Source organism: Syzygium oleosum, unplaced genomic scaffold (assembly GCF_021117445.2).
Source record: "Syzygium oleosum isolate NSW1041296 unplaced genomic scaffold, Sole_v2.1 Sole_v2.11, whole genome shotgun sequence".
Taxonomy (NCBI): domain Eukaryota; kingdom Viridiplantae; phylum Streptophyta; class Magnoliopsida; order Myrtales; family Myrtaceae; genus Syzygium; species Syzygium oleosum.
This window is the reverse complement of record NW_026607495.1, coordinates 4,498,568-4,516,129: the sequence shown is the minus strand read 5'-3', so window position 1 is coordinate 4,516,129 and position 17,562 is coordinate 4,498,568. Positions and strand designations below refer to the sequence as shown.

The window sequence follows — 17,562 nt, the reverse complement described above, 5'->3', positions numbered from 1 at the left end:
CACAATGAACACATATTAACACAATTGATCCGGTCATATATGTAAAATATGAAATATAGTTACGCAAATATTATATTGGGGTAAACGACTTATATTATCGATCTCTTCCAAAATCACAGTCTAGATTCTTCAAATATTCATGTTTTCCTAACCATGGCTCAATCGATCTTTCTTCTTCTCATTGATTATCTCCCTCGGTCACTCCCTCAATTTCAAGAAGAGCTGATTCACTCTGATCGTCGAATGAAGCATAACACATAAACCAATCTCCTTGAGTCTCTCAAGATAAGCTTGGCCATATAAAATGCGTCCACTAAGCCAATGCTCTGGAATGCAAATGAGCTATACGTGTCCTCCGCCATGCGCTTTCGTGCAAGACAAGACTTTAGTCTATTTGACCAAATCCAGTTCATACGCATGTACTAGCACTTCTGTATAATGGCATTCAAGACCTTCAATTTATGACTCTACCTGTTGTTGTGTACCTCATCTGATTAATGATATTCCAATATTTACACCAAAAAGAAATTAGTAATGTAGAACAAAGACAATAAATTAAGATATAACATGCGACTTTTTCATTTTTAATCACTGTTGCCACCTTCGGATAGGATTTAATTGTTTACTTAATCTAATCTTGTCGGATACGCACTTCGATTTTTTTTTTTAACACTAAACATGTGGGATTTTCCTATTATATAATGGTTGACATATAGTTTCAATATTAACAATATTCTTGAAATGTGCATAATATTAGACATTTCAAAGGGACAGTAAAAAAGGTCGTCTCTAATTATAAACTCCACTGGAGGATGATCTTTAGCTGTTCTTATACTTCTATATAACTCTTGTAGGATGGACAATGTTTTACTTATCTGCTTATAAATCTATTCTCCTAAAAAAAATATGTCGGCATGATTACATCATCATTGCAGGGCAAAAACAGAAAAGTGGTAATTATCACATCATTATTGCGGGGAAAAGACAGAAAAGTAATAATTATTTCTCGTCTATTGATTTTTCAATATCTTCCTTGCGGATGCGATCGATGTCATCCATATTTAAGTATAAACAGTAAGAGCGAAAGGTGGTACTAGAACCGCGACTCATTTCGTGCTAGTCAGATGAGCAGTGTGATTTTCTAACTCGTGTAGGTCATGAGAGTGCTAAAATGAGAGAGATTGAAGCTATAAGGAGGGAAAGAAAAGTCTTAGCTTCACCCGGAAGCGTTCTAGTGTCGAAAAAGCAAAAAGTGATCTCAACGAGATAATTTGCATGGAAAAGATTCCTAGTCCTTTGGGGTTCATGAATCTTGATAAGGAAAGATAGACGCACTTACCTCCAATGCTGAAACAAGACAAAGCATGAGTGATATCATGAGCAGACCTTTTGCTTTTTAACATCTTCCCCAACTTTATGAAGAGCAACTGCTTTTAGATTTTGTTATCAGAACATGGAGACCACTATGCACATCACTCTCTCAGAGGCCAGGCTACACCAATTGTTTCTAACATATTTGTGTCTTCATCTATCGAACATCACAAGCGTTTAGCATTGAACCTGGGACACTAGAGCCAAATTTCAACTTCTTCCGTACTGCCTTCAACAAGTTTGGAGAGATAGCACAATTCTTATGTATACACAGACGCAACGGCAGATCTTAGGAACGCCGGCGAAGTGTCCACTCTCTCAGTTACTTCTGTTGCTTCATGGAAGAGCAAATAATTCTACTTTGTGCTTATAAACTCTTAAAAAGCATAAGGCACAGTCAATTTTTTAGTTATTACGGAGAAATCCAAACAAGCCACAAGATTGGAGTGGGAAAGCATTCTAGAACCAAATGGAATTGACACAGCCGCTGAGAAATTGATCAATATTTGCCGCTGTGGCTTGTATTGAATGATCTTTTAGTGAAATTCTTGAAAAAGAGATCGATAGGCGTCTGGAAGCTCAAACATGAACAAAGCACACCGGAAAAGAATGTAGAGCGCGTTTAATCCTTATACTAGATGTTGCTTCTCAAAGAAACCTCGATGACATCGTTATTACACTGTACCACAAGCTCTTATCATTGGTAAATTCAGATGCAATTGATCATATACGTGGTTAGGCCTTCTTTGCTGGACCGTTTGATCGTTAGTTTCTTTCACAACCACCATGAGTTTGAGTCCATTCTGATCCACATCCATAGCAAAACTGAAACTGGCACCTGCAATTGCAAGCCCGAGGAACAACCGTTCATTTACCATAAAAATTTGACAACCCATATTTTGATGATTGGCCAGCATATATTTATATTCCATTCTTAAAAACCATTTAGCACACAAAAAGTAGAAAGGTATGAAGAATTGAACATTCAAAAAACTTAGGTACCACTCACTTTGCCGAAGGATTCAAAATGAAGCACCAACCAGCGCGATTTTCAGTGCCGGCGATCAACAGAATTAAGCCAAGTGGCCGTAGTGCTTCTAAGAGAGAGACAGCTAGTGTACCTTTGTATATCGCTGATAAGGCTATATCAAACATTTTATGGTTAGTTATGGAACTACATACAGAGTTGTCTAGTCATGAAGCTTTGACACTCTGTATTTAACCACTACAATATGATGAAATACACTGAGACCTTGTACTAGAATTACATTATCATGGTTTCATTTGCCTTTTGTGTGATTGATAGCCACAATCAATAACAATTCCTCTGAAAATTGGAGAATCCCCTGTAATTTCTATTTCATTCTCACACATGAGCAACAACTCTGCGACATCTATAGGTTTTCAGAAAATCTCAACAAAGAAGCTATAGTGTGTCAAGCTTCTTGATTTATCTTGATGAATAATTCGCTACAAAGTAAATTTTTCAGTGAACGTATCACAAACCTGCAAGTGATGTGAGCACAACCCTGAGTCCTCTCCACATAAAATTTGCATCTGGGGCATCTCCCCCATTTCTTCTCCTTCGCAAGCTTCCTCACCATGAGATCCTCACTCCCACTCTCATCCTCATTCAGTGAACAATACTCCTCGCACGACACGCCGACATGCCATGGCACAGAGCACTCGGCGCAGAACAACCTATGGCAATATGGGCACTCACACTCCCTGATCACCTGCCCATCATCATTGTCCTTGATCAACAGGGCCGAGCAGTTCTTGAAAGGGCAATAGAACTTCTGCGACTCGAGAAACATCGCCTCGCACAGCGATTTCTCCCACATGTATAGAACATTCTCAGGGAGAATTTGCCTGCAGGAATCAATCTGTAGGACACACTCACACTCCAATCCTGGGCATTTGATGGTAGTAACATTGTCCAGGACTTTGGTCTCCACATGCCTGCTTATGCAGAGAGAACAAAAGGTGTGAGAACACACGGCCCTGATCCTAAACATCTCTTTGGCCTCTTTTCTCTCTGCACAGATCTCGCAGAAGCTCTCTGCTGACTCACCATCATCTTTTTCAACACCCATCTCAACCAGGTCTATGACTTTCATTGGACTTGGGTTTGGATTTGCCTTAGTCACGTCCATTGAAGAAGAAGAAGAAGACCCTGTATTTGTTTCTGAAGGATTCACATTCATCGCACGGGAGACTTCTAAAACCTCCCGAAACTGCAACTCCTGGGCAAATTCAGAATCTGTAACTTCATGAGTGGCCTTCTTCTTATTGCTATCATCTTCACTTTCGCCAAACAGTGACGACAAGAGGAGATCATCTTGCGAGAGAATATCAAAGCGCCGCTTCATCTTGTAAGTTTCTTATCTCTGAGTGTGCTTGTTTTGTGGCTTGTTTGTCTTTTGAAGGCCACTTTCTTTATTTTTATATTTTTAAAAAAAGGAGTGTACTATGCATGAAATCTTAGCAGAGAAGTTGCTTCCTATGATTGGGACTTCAATTCGTTCTTCAGGAATTTTTTTTTATTTTGATTTTATTGTTTGGATGGTGCTATCCATTTTTGTAAAAAAGTTTTTACTACGCCAGCTTTGTTTTGTTTGGTCAGTTACTACGCTAGCTTTACTTGGGTCAAGATTGGCGGTCATGAAAACAAGGTTAAAGAAAGTGATCCAAGATAATTATGCTCGCAAAAGTAAAGCAAAAATTCTCTTAATTCTTATAAGGTGTCAACTTAAGAAAGCCCAGGAGGCTTGTGGCCTGCTAGTAAAGAGATTAGGGGGATGGCGCTAAAGAGTATCAGGTCCGGAGTTTGATCCTTGTGAACACCGCACACACACACCTACAAAGTAGAGAGGAGTTGGACAAAAAAAACTTAGAAAAGGAAAATCAATTTTAAATTAGATCTCGAGAAGGAAAATCTCCCCATTAAATCCTATTATCGTAATAATCTCAAGTTGAATTAGATCTAGTCTAGACTTGAAAAGACTCTTTGAATCAAATTATTTCAATTCCAATTAAATCGAATCGGTCCTAGTCCATCTTTTACGGTTAATGTAAATCTCACAACATCGTAATGGTGCAGAAGAACCGTCTTTTTTTTTTTTAATTATTATTTACATTTTATTTGGAAAAATTCCAGAAGTTTATCTCATTTTTTACCCAATAACTGCTTACATACTTCTACTTTAAAATAAATACCTAAAATTTTCTTTTGGAGACTACTTTGCACACTTGCATAAATTATTCCCATGTCCCTATTAACAAAGATGCCGAATTTTTTTCTTGATAATGCCCATCCCCAAACCCTAAATTCTCACACGCCCCAAAACATTTAAAACCAATTAAAAACCAAATCACTAAAACCTTAAGCAAGATACTAAAATGGGGGAAATCACCAAAAAAAATCATAAACCTATTGTATTTATGCCAATTCAGTCTTCAACTTTTCAATTGTGCTAATTAAGTCCTAAATCTTTTGACAATTTACAATTTAGTTATTCTAGCCAATTTTGGCCTGAAATTACTAACATGAAAGTTGGCCCTCCTACGTGACATTGCCGATACTAACGTGGACAATGTTGTAATTAATTTTTTTTATTTTCTTCTTTTTCTTTCTTCCTCCATCAGTTGTCGAGCCTCAGCAACGGCCATAGGAGAGGGCCAACGAGGCTCCACCTCGCCATATCCCAGCGAGGGTGAGCCTCGCCCAAACCCAGAGAGGTTGGCCCTCTCCCGTGGTCGGTTGCTGGCCATCACCTGTGGTCGGTCGCTGGCCATCGCCGAGGCTCGGCAATTGGTGGAGGAAGAAGGAAAAGGAAAAACAAAGAAAGGAAAAAAAGAAAAAGAAAAAGCATAAAAGATTTGATTTTTTTTAAATTGTAAAAAATATTTATGTCAATGTCGGCCGGCGTCTGTCGTGCCACGTAAGACAACCAATGTCCACGTCAACAATTTCTAGCCAAAATTGGCCGGAAGGACTTAATTGGCACAATTGAAAAATGTTTAGAATTGAATTGACATAAGTGCAATAGGTTTATAGTTTTTTTGGTAATTTTTATCTACTAAAGTGAGTATGTAATGAGAGGAAATTAAGTTTTTTCAATTTAAGGTTTTCAATTTATGTAAGGAGGGTTGCCCGCCTCGCCCAGACCTGGCTGAGGGCCGCCAGTGGCGGGCGGACCCTGGCCGGGGCCTGGTGCCCCCGCCTGTCGTCCCCCCACCCTCGCCGGCCCCTCCCGATGATGAAGCGCCCTGCCTGTCCTCCTCCTCCACTTTTTTATTATTAATAAATTTACCTTATTTTTAAAATTCAATTTAAATAAAATAAATATTAAACTAGTAATATATAATAATAAGCCACGTTATCGTCACGTAGGATAGAAAAAAAAATAGAAAAGCCACTTTAGCATTTTCCGTTAGCCAAATTGGACAGTGCTAACTTTATGACTATTGAACCAATTTGACAAGTTGTAGGACTTGATTGCACTTTTTGCAAGTTTTATGACTCAATTGCATTTTCGTGATAAGTTTTAGGACTTCTAGTGAATATATCCTAAATTAAAAAAAAGGATAAACCTGAAAACTCGAAACGAGCTGAACCGACCCAAACTTTTCTTTTGTTCGGGGTCTATGCGAGTCGAATCTGGGATGGGGTCATAAAGAACATATATTCTTCATGTTCGAGTCGGACACTAGTGGAGACCAACGCGATCTGAATTGTTGACACTCCTTATACCAATCAATTTTTTTGCTAAGCAAAAGATATACTCATGTTTCGCCAGAAATAGATCCACGCAACGAAATCCCTTTCACCGAAAATTGATCTTCAATTTTTATTGAATTGGGTTCAGTGGCAATTCAGACAGGAACCAGAAAGAGTAACCAAGAAACGGAACTAACTACTTTAAAAAGAAAGTAAATACAAGGACCGGAAAGATATATAAATTAATAAGCTAAAAGACACATAGTTTGTGTGGTTGACTATGTCCTCCTGTGGAACGATTCAACCCAACTTATAGAGCGTATTTCAAAACGTAACCATATCCAAGTGGTTGATATTCAAATTAAAGATTACGACCGCATCTCCACGATTTTAGGCTCTATGATCACAATCCATGATTGCACTTCAAACTTATCTATAAGCAGTTACAAATCTTCAGTTGTCACTCGACTCAATTGCATCTCCTTTGAAGAATGGAGAATGGGCTTGAAGTATACTTCAAGGCTCCCTTCGCTTTGAAGAATGGGCTTGAGGAATCAGGTGAAGGGAACATTGATGGCTCATGGATAGGCGAAAACTTAGAGGGAGCGGTTGCTGGAATCTGTAGGAACACCGACAGCATCATCATCGATGGCTTTGCCTCGAAGATCCATGCCGATTCTGCCCTGAAATCTGAAGCCTTAGCTCTCCATGCAGTTTTGTCGAAGCTGGTGGAGACAAGGAAGTTTAAGTCTTTCACTTCAACTGATCTGTGCGTGGAAACTGAAGTAGAAACAGACTGCTTATCACTTGTTGAGTGCTTATCAGGTCGAGCTCAGAGCCCGTGGACCGTGAAGGTTATTTTAGATGAATGTAAGGCTTTGTTGGACCAGCTAAATGGAGTGTCTGTCTCTTTTGTGCCCCGTGAAGCTAATAAGGTAGCGGATTGGGTTGCTAAAACCCACCGGGAAAACCATCTTACTAGTAGTTAGATGTTTAAGCCCCCACACCCACTATGGGTTCTGTCATGTACCGATTTCGGACTCAGTTACATTTCGGTCATGTACCGATTTCGGACTCAGTTACATTTTGGCAACGTGTTAGTAATGAATACTTTCTCGACCAAAAAAAAAAATATCGATTTTTGCATAGATGTCATGTCGATTGAGAAGGCTCGATTATTTTAGGTGTCGACAACTCATGTTCATTTTTATTTGATTTAATTGGTGAGTTCATGTAGTTGTCTTGTTCGAAGTGGTGATAGATTCCCTCTCAAGTCTCACGAGCAACCAATGTCTGAGCAATTGCTCTAGCCTTTGGAGAACCTTCAACTTTGTGTGTCGAGAAACTCGAGATTTTAGGTTCGAGTCTTACCCAATTTAACTGCTTTGAGCTATATCTTAATATAGCAATTCCTCACGGATCTCTAGCATGGACATACATTTAGATGGCATGCCTTTGACTATATTGAAAAATGCACTTAGTTTGATGCATAAAATCCGGCACAAAAACAGTAATTGCTAGGAAGAATTATATCACGAGAATGTAATTTTGATGATCTGAAAACGATGACAAACACAAATTAATGCATAAGGCAAGTTGGTCTCCCATTTGTCAAGGCTAGCGTGGATAAGGCTCGGTCACAGAAACCTCGTTTTTTGAGAACTGGTTCGATTTGCTTCTTGATTTGTCGACATCAGACACCCTCGAATCGTAACCTTGCGTAGATGACATATCGGATTCGATGCCGCTATGCATGAAGAATGCGGGTTGTGATGGCACTTGGAGCGTGACTGAGTGGCTGTTAAGCATGAGAAGGACCGATGCCATTGTCGGCCGGTTAACCACGTTTTCTTGGACGCATAGCAGACCAATGTGGATGCACCTCGTAATTTCGGTACTTGAACCCGAAGTTAGAGAGGTATCGATGATGTTTGATATTGTTCCTTCCCTCCAATTCTTCCAAATCTGCAAACATTTGACCAACATTGAGCAGGTTGATCTCCGAAACATTATGCTAAATGAGAAGGTATGTTGTTATACTCACATAGCTTGTAAGGACCTCCGTGTTATCGCCCACCTGGAAAAGATTGTTCCTCTGACCACTCACAATCTCCAAAACTAGCACACCAAAACTGAAGACGTCGGACTTGACCGAGAAGTTTCCATGCATTGCATACTCCGGCGCCATATATCCACTGTGCATCACAAGAAATCCATCATATTAGCTCTATAGTTTGCCTATGTTATTTTGGTAAGCATTAGCTTTAGCAGGTTGTGGCACTTACTAGGTCCCCACAATTCGGTTTGTCTCTGCCTGAGTTTGGTCCAACTCAAACAGCCTTGCCATACCGAAATCCGATATCTTAGGATTCATGTCCGAGTCCAACAAAATGTTGCTGGCTTTAAGGTCACGATGGATAATACGAAGTCGAGAGTCTTCATGTAGGTAAAGTAGCCCTCGAGCGACGCCCATTATAATCTTGTAACGCCTATCCCAGTCTAGATTTGCACGCTTCAGGGGATCTGTCCATTTTGTTGAAAATCACATTCTATAAGACATCCCTTAATCAATTCATGAGGATCCGATTTCAAGAATGACTACCCGAGAGACATACCGAATATGAACTGATCAAGGCTTGAATTGGGCACAAACTCGTAAATGAGAAGCCGCTCGACTCCTTCCAGACAGAAACCTAGGAGCCTGACCAAGTTCCTATGTTGTAGCCTAGCTAGTAACATGACCTCATTCTTGAATTCTACTTCTCCTTGGCCGGAATTCCGAGACAGCCGTTTCACCGCGATTTCCTGTCCATTGGAGAGTTGACCCTGAATTTTCATCAAAGTAGGTCCTTGTGAGTGTTGATTGGTACATTGAAGCATTTCGAAGAACATCGGATTGATGTTATTTATGACAATTTTGTTGCTTAAAGTTTGAATGCAAGAGACTAGAGGATGCTTTGTTAATTATTACCATGTAAACAGCACCAAAACCGCCTTCTCCAAGCTTCTTGGAATTAGAGAAGTTATCCGTTGCCTCTCTGATAGTGCCGAAATCAAATTGCAGCGACTCCGCTGTGCTAATTTCATCCACGACTTCACCTAGAAAGAGAAAAATGCAGTCATTCAGTGCGAGCAGCATTGTCTTTCCATAGTTTTCGTAATGAGAGTTCACAAACTTTCAGTATACATAATTGCACCTGCACGCATAGATAATCAACTGGCTCCTTTGGCCTGCTCGATAAGGTAATGTTAACTATAGACAATGAGAAATGTGTAAACGGATATGTCCAAGCGTGGCACATGAACATATAGATCGAAGTATCAATTCCATGTTTTGAAATCTTCATGAACAGCTGATGTTCCAATGCAAAAAAATCTAAAGACTCACCTTCAACTCTTTGCCTGGGCTGCTTCTTCTTCCTTTTCACTATCAGGAGTACGATAACACCGATAAGGAGTACCGCAGAAACACTTGAGGCGACCACAATGATCACAGTCGTATTCGAATTGCTCTTTCCACCTGCAAGAGCAGGCACATTATGTTTACGATCATTGCTCACTGACCACAATGAAACCAACTGGAGAAATCACGAAAGCGCCATTTCGAATGTGGAGACGAAACGCATGTTAAATATACATCACATCATTCTTTGATAACTCGAGGTAAAGTTATTCGGATTTCTGGATTTTGTCGTCTTACAAAGTTTCGTCTAATAGAGAGTATTAACACTTGAAAAATATCACATTATTCTCCAGAATTTGAAGTTTTTGGGTCGAATCGGTTACCTTTTCAACTCCAAGTTCATTACTTTCATGAATTTCTTACGGAAATCAGAGTAATGACAGTGCAATGGTTTACAGAAACAGAGTGGAGCAAGGAACAATCAATGCTGGTTTGCAAATGCTCTGGTCAAAGATTTCTGCAGAGCTATAGGATTCTCCCCATTTGCACATATGGGACAACTATATACATGACATGAGGATCACCAACGAAAAGGATAAAATAGATTAATTACACTTTTTTGTTAAAAAAATTAGGAGGAATTTCTTATCCAACTCAATCTCGAGAAATGCTATACGCAATAAGAGATCCCAGCGGAACCCTCTTATTAAGTGGATTTGCCAAATTTTTATGGGTTGTTGATCATTTTATGCACGGATCCCACTTATTTCAGCACCCATTAAAAAATTCGCCACGTCATTTGGTAAGAGGATTTCGGCAAACTTCTTAGAATGTCTAATATGCTAATCAATCTTATCCTAATTAACTTCATTTTGGGAAGATCAAGCGCGATTAAGGTAAGTTTCAGCCTCTTTTTCCTTTGACGTCGGATGTTATAAAGTCCTAGTGAAAATCTGAGATCTCATACAAGTGCTTGTCACCAATGTTTCGATTATTCCTACGCAATTTTCATACCCCTTTCTTTTATTTTTGTACAACTTTTTGCGTTTGTATTAATTAACAAATAGTGGCGACAGAATGATGAGAAGTAAGGAAGATCGGCTAAGCCTAGCCTAGACTCACTTTACTTATCAATTTAAATATATCATGTGACAACTTGTGAGCAATGAATGCCATAAGTTGTGATGCAATGAACTGACCATGATAGTTGACCGGTAGCCACACATCTGCTTTTGCCGAAAGTATGGACCAACGCACAGCTTCTTTTTGGCGACAAGAGCCAAAAAAGACATAATCGCCTTGTACCTAACTTTTGAACAAGAGCCAACGTACCTGGTGGTGGAGGCAGCGCATCTGCCACCGGCGGTGGCGGTGCGGGCGACGGAAGTGGCTCGCCGACTGGGTCAAAGAACCGATCATTGGTCTCATACCGAAATTGGCAACTCGGCGCCATGATCCTCACTCCCATCTTCCCGGCACAGCAGTTCGTGAGCCTTCCGATGACTGTCACCAGGCAGTCGCTGCATTGCTGCTCGGTCAAGTCCGGCGTGCACTGTGTCATCGCGTAGATCGTGTCGAAACCCGACGATGTGTTCCCCGTTGCGTACTTCCTCAGCGAGCCGCCGCCTGCCGCCTCGCTCCGCAGGCTGTCCAGCAGTGTCCGTAGAGCCGCGTTGTACGTGTCTGGGCTCGTGACGTTGTTCACGTTGAGCAGCTGGTAGTCAGGGTCGGTTGTTACTGTGCCGAAGATTGAGGCGTTAGAGTACCGGACGGTGCAGTTCTCGTTGTAGAGGACTGCCCCCTTCTGGAGGGTGCAGAGGCCGCGGATGTCGGAGGCTGAGCCATTGAGGCAGGTGCGGCAGCTCTCGGCAGTGAGGTCGCCGCGGCAGGAGCCGATGATGTAGAGGGTTTGGGAGGCGCCGGAGACGGCGGCGGAGGCATTGAAGAAGCCGTAGGTGAGGGACAAGGAGTTGGTGGTGGAGATGGAGGAGAGGAGGGTGGTGAGGGTGGTTTGGTAGGTGCTGTTGGCGGTGAAGTTGCCGGTGGTGGCACAGATCTCGTGTGGGAAGAGATTTTGGGCGTTAATGGCGGAAGCAAACATGAGAAGAAGCAAGAGAGGGAGATTTGGAGGATCCATCTTTCTTAGTTTCTTTGGGGTTTTTCTTTGATTAATGTGGATAGGCTAATAATGCATGACATATAGCTTGTGTGGCTCCTACACAAGTTGCTTCGTCGAAATCTCTTTCGTCCGCGTCTTCCATTTTCGGGTGGGGATTGGTTGTGGCGGCTTGAATTTTTGTGCCGATGAGACCATTGAAATTTCCTTTTTCAGATGAATATAACTTTTTGAATCATCCTTTTTCTCAACCAGCCATTTTTATATTATTCACAGTCAACATCTCCTATTATCTTTCGTAATCTTTCGGCTAGCACTGAACGTGGGCATGATGAAGTTATGAGCCATGGTAAAAAGAATTGGGAAACACGAAACTCTCCTTAGCGATCGCTTCAGAATGTCGAAGTTGTCATGGCCAACTTTTGAATGTAGTTGGAATAGTTACTTGTCAAATCTGTCTCGACCTCCTTGGTAGATGAAGACAAAGAGCTAGCGAAAGTGAGTGGGGTATCCGTCTTTTTACGAAGTAAGGACATACAGATTTTTAGGCATTGCTCGACAATGGCGCCATCTCCACTCGTGGGATGGAGTTCATCGTATCGAATCGATTGGCACATGCATCATACGTATTTTAGAATCAATTCCTCACCGTCTCTTATATCTACTCCACTTGGACATCCTCACGTTTAAACTTGAACCTCGAAGACAGCAAACACAAACAAACAGGTGGAGTGTTCTTGTACCCTTTGGTTAACGTCAACTTTCAATATCAACATCAAATTTATGTTTAGGGCTTATACTGTCCTGACCGCTAAAAATAAGTTTGTTATATACTTGATTCATCACGGTAGCATTTTAAATACTATATAGCTTAGAACGCACAAGATATAGAGCCTAACTTTTGAACACTTGCCAATAAAATTATGTGAAGTATTCAATTACGCGGAACGATCTGTTCCATCAAAGACCGACTTTTCCGCTCCTCTCTAATTGTTAACAATATCCTTTATCAGCATGAATTATCATGCCCACTTACGTATCGTTGATCTTGACTTATGTGATAACACGTTTATCTCGGTCTTAAGGTCAGGCCACTATGATTCCATGTTGACTTTAAGCAATTGCCACGAAGGTTCCACACTACATTGTATAATATTTTATAACCGATGATTGAGATTGGAGTAGATGAGGACAATAATGGGAAGAAACGATAGAACCTTCGAAGTTGATCTTTTCCAACGCGCATCCTTAAGGGCCGGGTCAAAGTGCCTTTGCGTGACAAGCTGGAGCCGTACGCTGTGTTTTCTTTTCAGAATTTTATTATTGAAGTAACGCGCATCCTTAAGGCCCCGGCATGGCCTGGGCGAGCCCTGACCAGGCGAGGGCTCTCCTCGCCAAATCTGGCTTGGACGAGATTGACCCTCGCTGAGGCTCGCCCTCGCTTGGCCGGGTGACGGCGACCCTCGCCCAAGCGAGGGCAGCTTGCCTGCCCATGGCCCGTGGCCAGCTATTGCCTGCGGCCAGTCATCGGGAAAGGGAGGAAGAAAGGAAAAAAAAAAAGAAAGAAAAAAAATAAAAAAACAGAAAAAAATAAAAAATAAAAAATATTATTAAAATTTTATCTACGTCAGCGCCGGCGATATCACGTAAGCCTGCCGGCATCCACGTCAACAATATCCAGCCAAAATTAGCCAAAAGGACTGAATTGACACTAGTTTAAAATGTGTATGACTAAATTGGCACCAAAAAAAGGTTTAGGATTGAATTAATACAAATACAATAGGTTTAGGACTTTTCTGACACTTCTTTCCATTTTTTGTTGTCTTTCTTGAGTATTAATTCATCAATCAAAACACAAAATTAAGACTAATACTCTGTATGTTTCGTGGAAAATTTTCGATTGGAATTTTTTTCTTGTTTTCAAGTATTTGAATCGCTTAGGAAAATGAATCAATAGAAAATCTTTAAATAATCAATGGAAAGCCTATGCTTAAATTTGAAAAAAAAAAGATTTTCTATTTTAAAAATGAAATCATTTTTCAAAATATGACTAGATTACAGTGCTTGGATTAAAGACCCCGGTGTTTGGATATGGGAACCTTAACGCTTGTGCCTGATTCTTGGCGGCCAGCCCCGGGTCAATGGAGGCCAAGCCCGGGTCTCTCGAGGTTGAGCCCTGGACACCGGTGCGTGTGCCTGAGTTCCCCCGTCCATTCTTAAAACTATATTCTCTCCTATGCCTTTTGCTCCTAGTTTCTTGCACAACCACCATGAGCTCGAGTCCATTCTAATCCACTTCCATAGCAAAACTGAAACTGGCACCTGCAATTGCAAGCCACCAAGTAACAATCATTCATTTACCATAAAAATTTGACGACCCACATTCTGGTAACTGGCCACTGTATATTGATTTCCATTTTTAAAACTATATACCCCATAAATAGTAGAAAAGGATGAACAATTGAACGTCAGCTGGAATTGGCGACTGGCTAGAGGATGGAGATAAAGGGAAGAAAAAAAAAGAGAAAGAAAAAAAAGGGAAAAAGAAAAGAAAAAAAGAAAAAAAAGAAAAATATTACTAAAAATTATTTATGTCAGCGCTTGTCATGCCACTTAAGATGATCAGCGTCCACGTTAGCGCCAGCCAGTCGAAATTGACCGGATGGATTGAATTGACATAGATACAAAAGATTTAGGACTCAATTAGTTAAAAAAAGGTTTAAGACTGAATTTGCATAATTGCAATAAGTTTAAAACTGTTTCGGTAATTTTTCCATTTTTGTAAATTTTTTTTTTACTACGATAGCTTTACTTTGGTCAAGATTTGCGGCAATGAAAACAAAGTTACAGAATGTTAAAATATGTCTTGAGTTTGAACCTATTAGACGAAATTCAATTTGAGATTAATTATTATTTGTGAAGGTCTGAATATTTCGAATTGAATATTTTACGGACGTCCGAAATTGTTCAAAACATAATTGTTTCCTTTTACAAGTTGGACTCAGTGAAAATGGAAGATAGAGAAGGAAAGTCAGGAGGTGGACTTTGTTGATCGAATTCATTTAGGATTCTGTACATGCAATTTCCTTTCTCGTGCCAATGTCGTCCAAGAACTCCAGAAGTCCACAAGTCTATATATGAAAAAAAAAAAACATTTATTGCTTATGGGTCAGTGGGACACGTTTTATGCCTTTGGGATTGGTGCTTCCGTGAGCGATTTTGCCCGTAATCCAAGGCATAATTTGTTCATCAAATTACACCCTCTGGAATTGACAAAGTGCTTAGGCCTTGAAAATCTTGTCTTAAAATTTTGTATATTTTTTTGTAAGATTGAGAGATTATTTCTTGAAGAATTATTAGGCTAAACACTGTATGAGTTATTGAGTATAATTTTTTTGGTCGGAAGTTATTGGGTATAATTGGAGATTGGGAAACTAAGTGACTTGAGTGTGGTTGTAATCTCCATTGTATTACTTGATTTATAGCTGCTTTTTCCATAGACGTAGGTCACTAAATCGAATTATGTAAATTGGGTGTTTGATTTATTTTCTTGTTTTGTCTATTTTATTGTTCGATCGCTTCTTCCGCAACAAAAAAGTGATCCAAGATAAATATGCTAGTAAAAGAAAAACAAAAATTATTGTAATTGAAAATGGTTTATAATAAGCACTTTTATTGGGCGTCAACCTATAAGAAAGGAAAATCAATTTTGAATTATGTCTCAAGGAAAATCTCCCGGTTAAATCCTATTGGTGTAATTCGACCAAAAAAAATAAAAATCCTATTGGTGTAATAATCTCAAATTGAATTAGATCTAGCCTAGACTTGAAAACACTCTTTGAATCAAATTATTTCAAATCCAATTAAATCGAATCGGTCCTAGTCCATCTTTTACTGTTAATGTAAATCTCACAACACCATAATGGTGTGGAAGAACTGTCGGTTTTTTTGTTTGTTTATTTATTACTTAAATTTATTTGGGAAAATTCCTAAAAGTGTATCTCAATTTCGACCCAATAACCACTTACATACATATACTTTAATAAATATCAAATACATACCTAAATTTTACTTTTGGAGGCCACTTTGCACGTTCACATCAATTATTTTTTTTTTGGTAAGGACATTCACATCAATTATTCCAATGTCCCTATAAACGAAAACGCCGTTCTTCTCCGATAAGGCCCATCCTCAAATCCTAGATTCTCACATGCTCCCAAAACACTCAAAACCAACTACAAATCATATCACCAAAACCTGAAGCAAGATACTAAAATGAATATGTAAGGAGGGGGAATTGAGTCTTTTCAATATAATGTTTTTATATAAAAGTCTGTGAATGGTATTTGCAAAGATATATGCATGTAAGTGGTTATTAGGTTAAAAATGAGGTATGTTTAAACGAATTTGCATTTTTAAATATTTATCCGTTTGTACACCCATTTAGACTTCGTTTCTTTTTTTACTTCCTACACACAAGGGTGTGCCCTCCTGCTATGGCCAGTAAAGACAAAAAGAAGAAAAGAAATAAAAAACATAACCGTTTGATCATACAATTAAACTATGGGTCGTCAAATGCATGTGTTTTGACACAGCACAACATAAGCACGGCACATCTACAACTGTACCAAACAGACTCTAAATCTTAAGAAAAAATTAAAATTACATCATGCTTTTGAAATTAACATCCAAGCCTGATTCAACCTAAGCGAATGACACCATGGACTAGGCGTGTAAGGAAAAAAAAAAAACCCGAACGACCTGAAAATTTGATTGGACAAAGTGACGGTTCGGTTCGGGTTTATGACCCATCGGTTCGGGTTTATGACCCAAATCAAACTGAAACACATTAAACCTTACCCAAATCATGAACTCTCCGTAATCCCAATGTCTCCGCCCAGTTTCCACAACGGCCCGTCTTTGTCTCCTTCCTCCACCCTAGTCCTCATTCCGGCAGAGCCGACAGAGCTCACCACAGTGCAATTCAATTGAGACTGCATAGAGAAATTAAGTTGGATTACACGACAGCACCGCACCATAGAGACACCACGAAAGAAAAAATCCCATAAGCCATGGTCATAACTTTACTCCTTTTATTTGTCGCGAACTCAAGTTCACAAATATCCTAGAAATGGCACTCCTCTATTCATAATGAAAAGAATAGAGGAGAGAGAGCGCAATTAGTTTCTGAACATGGTTGAAAAGAAAGAGACAAATGACAAGAGTGCCGATTCAAGAGCAGAACAACTCACTTACCCAAAAGAATCCTAATTCTCTCCAGCAAGAAAAATCTCAACTCAGTGGCAACACTTTCACCTACTAATGCTAAGTCAGTCTCAGACAAAAGGGCTTTGTCCACCAGAAGACACGCCCAAACACGCTAGAAAGAGGTGCTATACTTCCTTCAGAAAGTGTTGGAATATAATGTCATGACATCACCCATTGCCATGGGATCTCTCCTTTTGATTGTTTGAAGTCTATTCTTCCTGAGGTAAAACTTCACTGGTTGCACTTTACACGGAATTGTTGATGATAAGGGATTTAAAAAAGAGGATAAACCCAAAAACTCGAAACGAGCCAAACCGAACTGACCCGAACTTTTCTTTTGTTCGGGGTCTATGCGAGTTGAGATCAGGTCATGAAGAACATATATTCTTCATGTTCAGGTCGGGTACTAGTGGAGACCAACGCGATCCGAACTGTTGACACTCCTCTTACCTATCAATTTTGCTAAGCAAAAGATATACTCATGTCTGCCAGAAATGGATCCATGCAATGAAATACTTTTCACCGAAAGTTGATCTTTGGACTTTTTTTGAATCGGGTTTTGTGACAATTCGGACATGAAGTAGAAAGTGTAACCAAGAACTTGAACTAATTACTCTAAAAGAAAGTAAATACAGGAACTGGAAAGATAAATTGATAAACTGAAAGATATATAATTTGTGT

At 39.8% G+C, this 17,562-nt stretch overlaps 2 protein-coding genes across 3 annotated transcripts in view; both read right to left on the bottom strand.

Moving 5' to 3' along the window:
- Positions 1-1,973: 1,973 nt before the first annotated feature.
- On the bottom strand, positions 1,974-3,776 carry LOC115673873 (E3 ubiquitin-protein ligase RSL1-like). Its single transcript, XM_030596132.2, has 2 exons — positions 2,878-3,776; positions 1,974-2,209 (listed from the first exon to the last, which is right to left on the bottom strand). The coding sequence occupies exons 1-2, from the start codon at positions 3,741-3,743 to the stop codon at positions 2,137-2,139; spliced, it is 939 nt and encodes a 312-aa protein (XP_030451992.1). The 5' UTR covers positions 3,744-3,776; the 3' UTR covers positions 1,974-2,136.
- A 3,778-nt stretch (positions 3,777-7,554) lies between these two features.
- LOC115673819 (cysteine-rich receptor-like protein kinase 26) overlaps positions 7,555-17,562 on the bottom strand; it is a 26,697-nt gene continuing 16,689 nt past the window's right edge. Inside the window, exons 1-7 of one of the 2 annotated variants that reach the window (XM_030596073.2) lie at positions 10,830-11,678; positions 9,483-9,614; positions 9,066-9,193; positions 8,710-8,920; positions 8,380-8,617; positions 8,139-8,289; positions 7,555-8,059 (exon numbers count right to left, since the gene is read on the bottom strand). In XM_030596073.2, coding sequence (XP_030451933.1) covers positions 7,712-8,059; positions 8,139-8,289; positions 8,380-8,617; positions 8,710-8,920; positions 9,066-9,193; positions 9,483-9,614; positions 10,830-11,634 — 2,013 coding nt within the window. In that variant the 5' untranslated portion in view covers positions 11,635-11,678 and the 3' untranslated portion in view covers positions 7,555-7,711. Of the gene's footprint in view, positions 8,060-8,138; positions 8,290-8,379; positions 8,618-8,709; positions 8,921-9,065; positions 9,194-9,482; positions 9,615-10,829; positions 11,679-17,562 lie in introns of those variants that run through there. The other variant, XM_030596074.2, reaches the window with a different exon arrangement.

Bases quoted from the DNA above. Each gene is read 5' to 3' on its own strand.
- LOC115673873 (XM_030596132.2), bottom strand. From the start codon at position 3,743: ATGAAGCGGCGCTTTGATATTCTCTCGCAAGATGATCTCCTCTTGTCG. The intron at 2,210-2,877 runs GTTTGTGATACG...TTGCAATTGCAG, and splicing joins TGTGCTCACATCACTTGCAG to GTGCCAGTTTCAGTTTTGCT.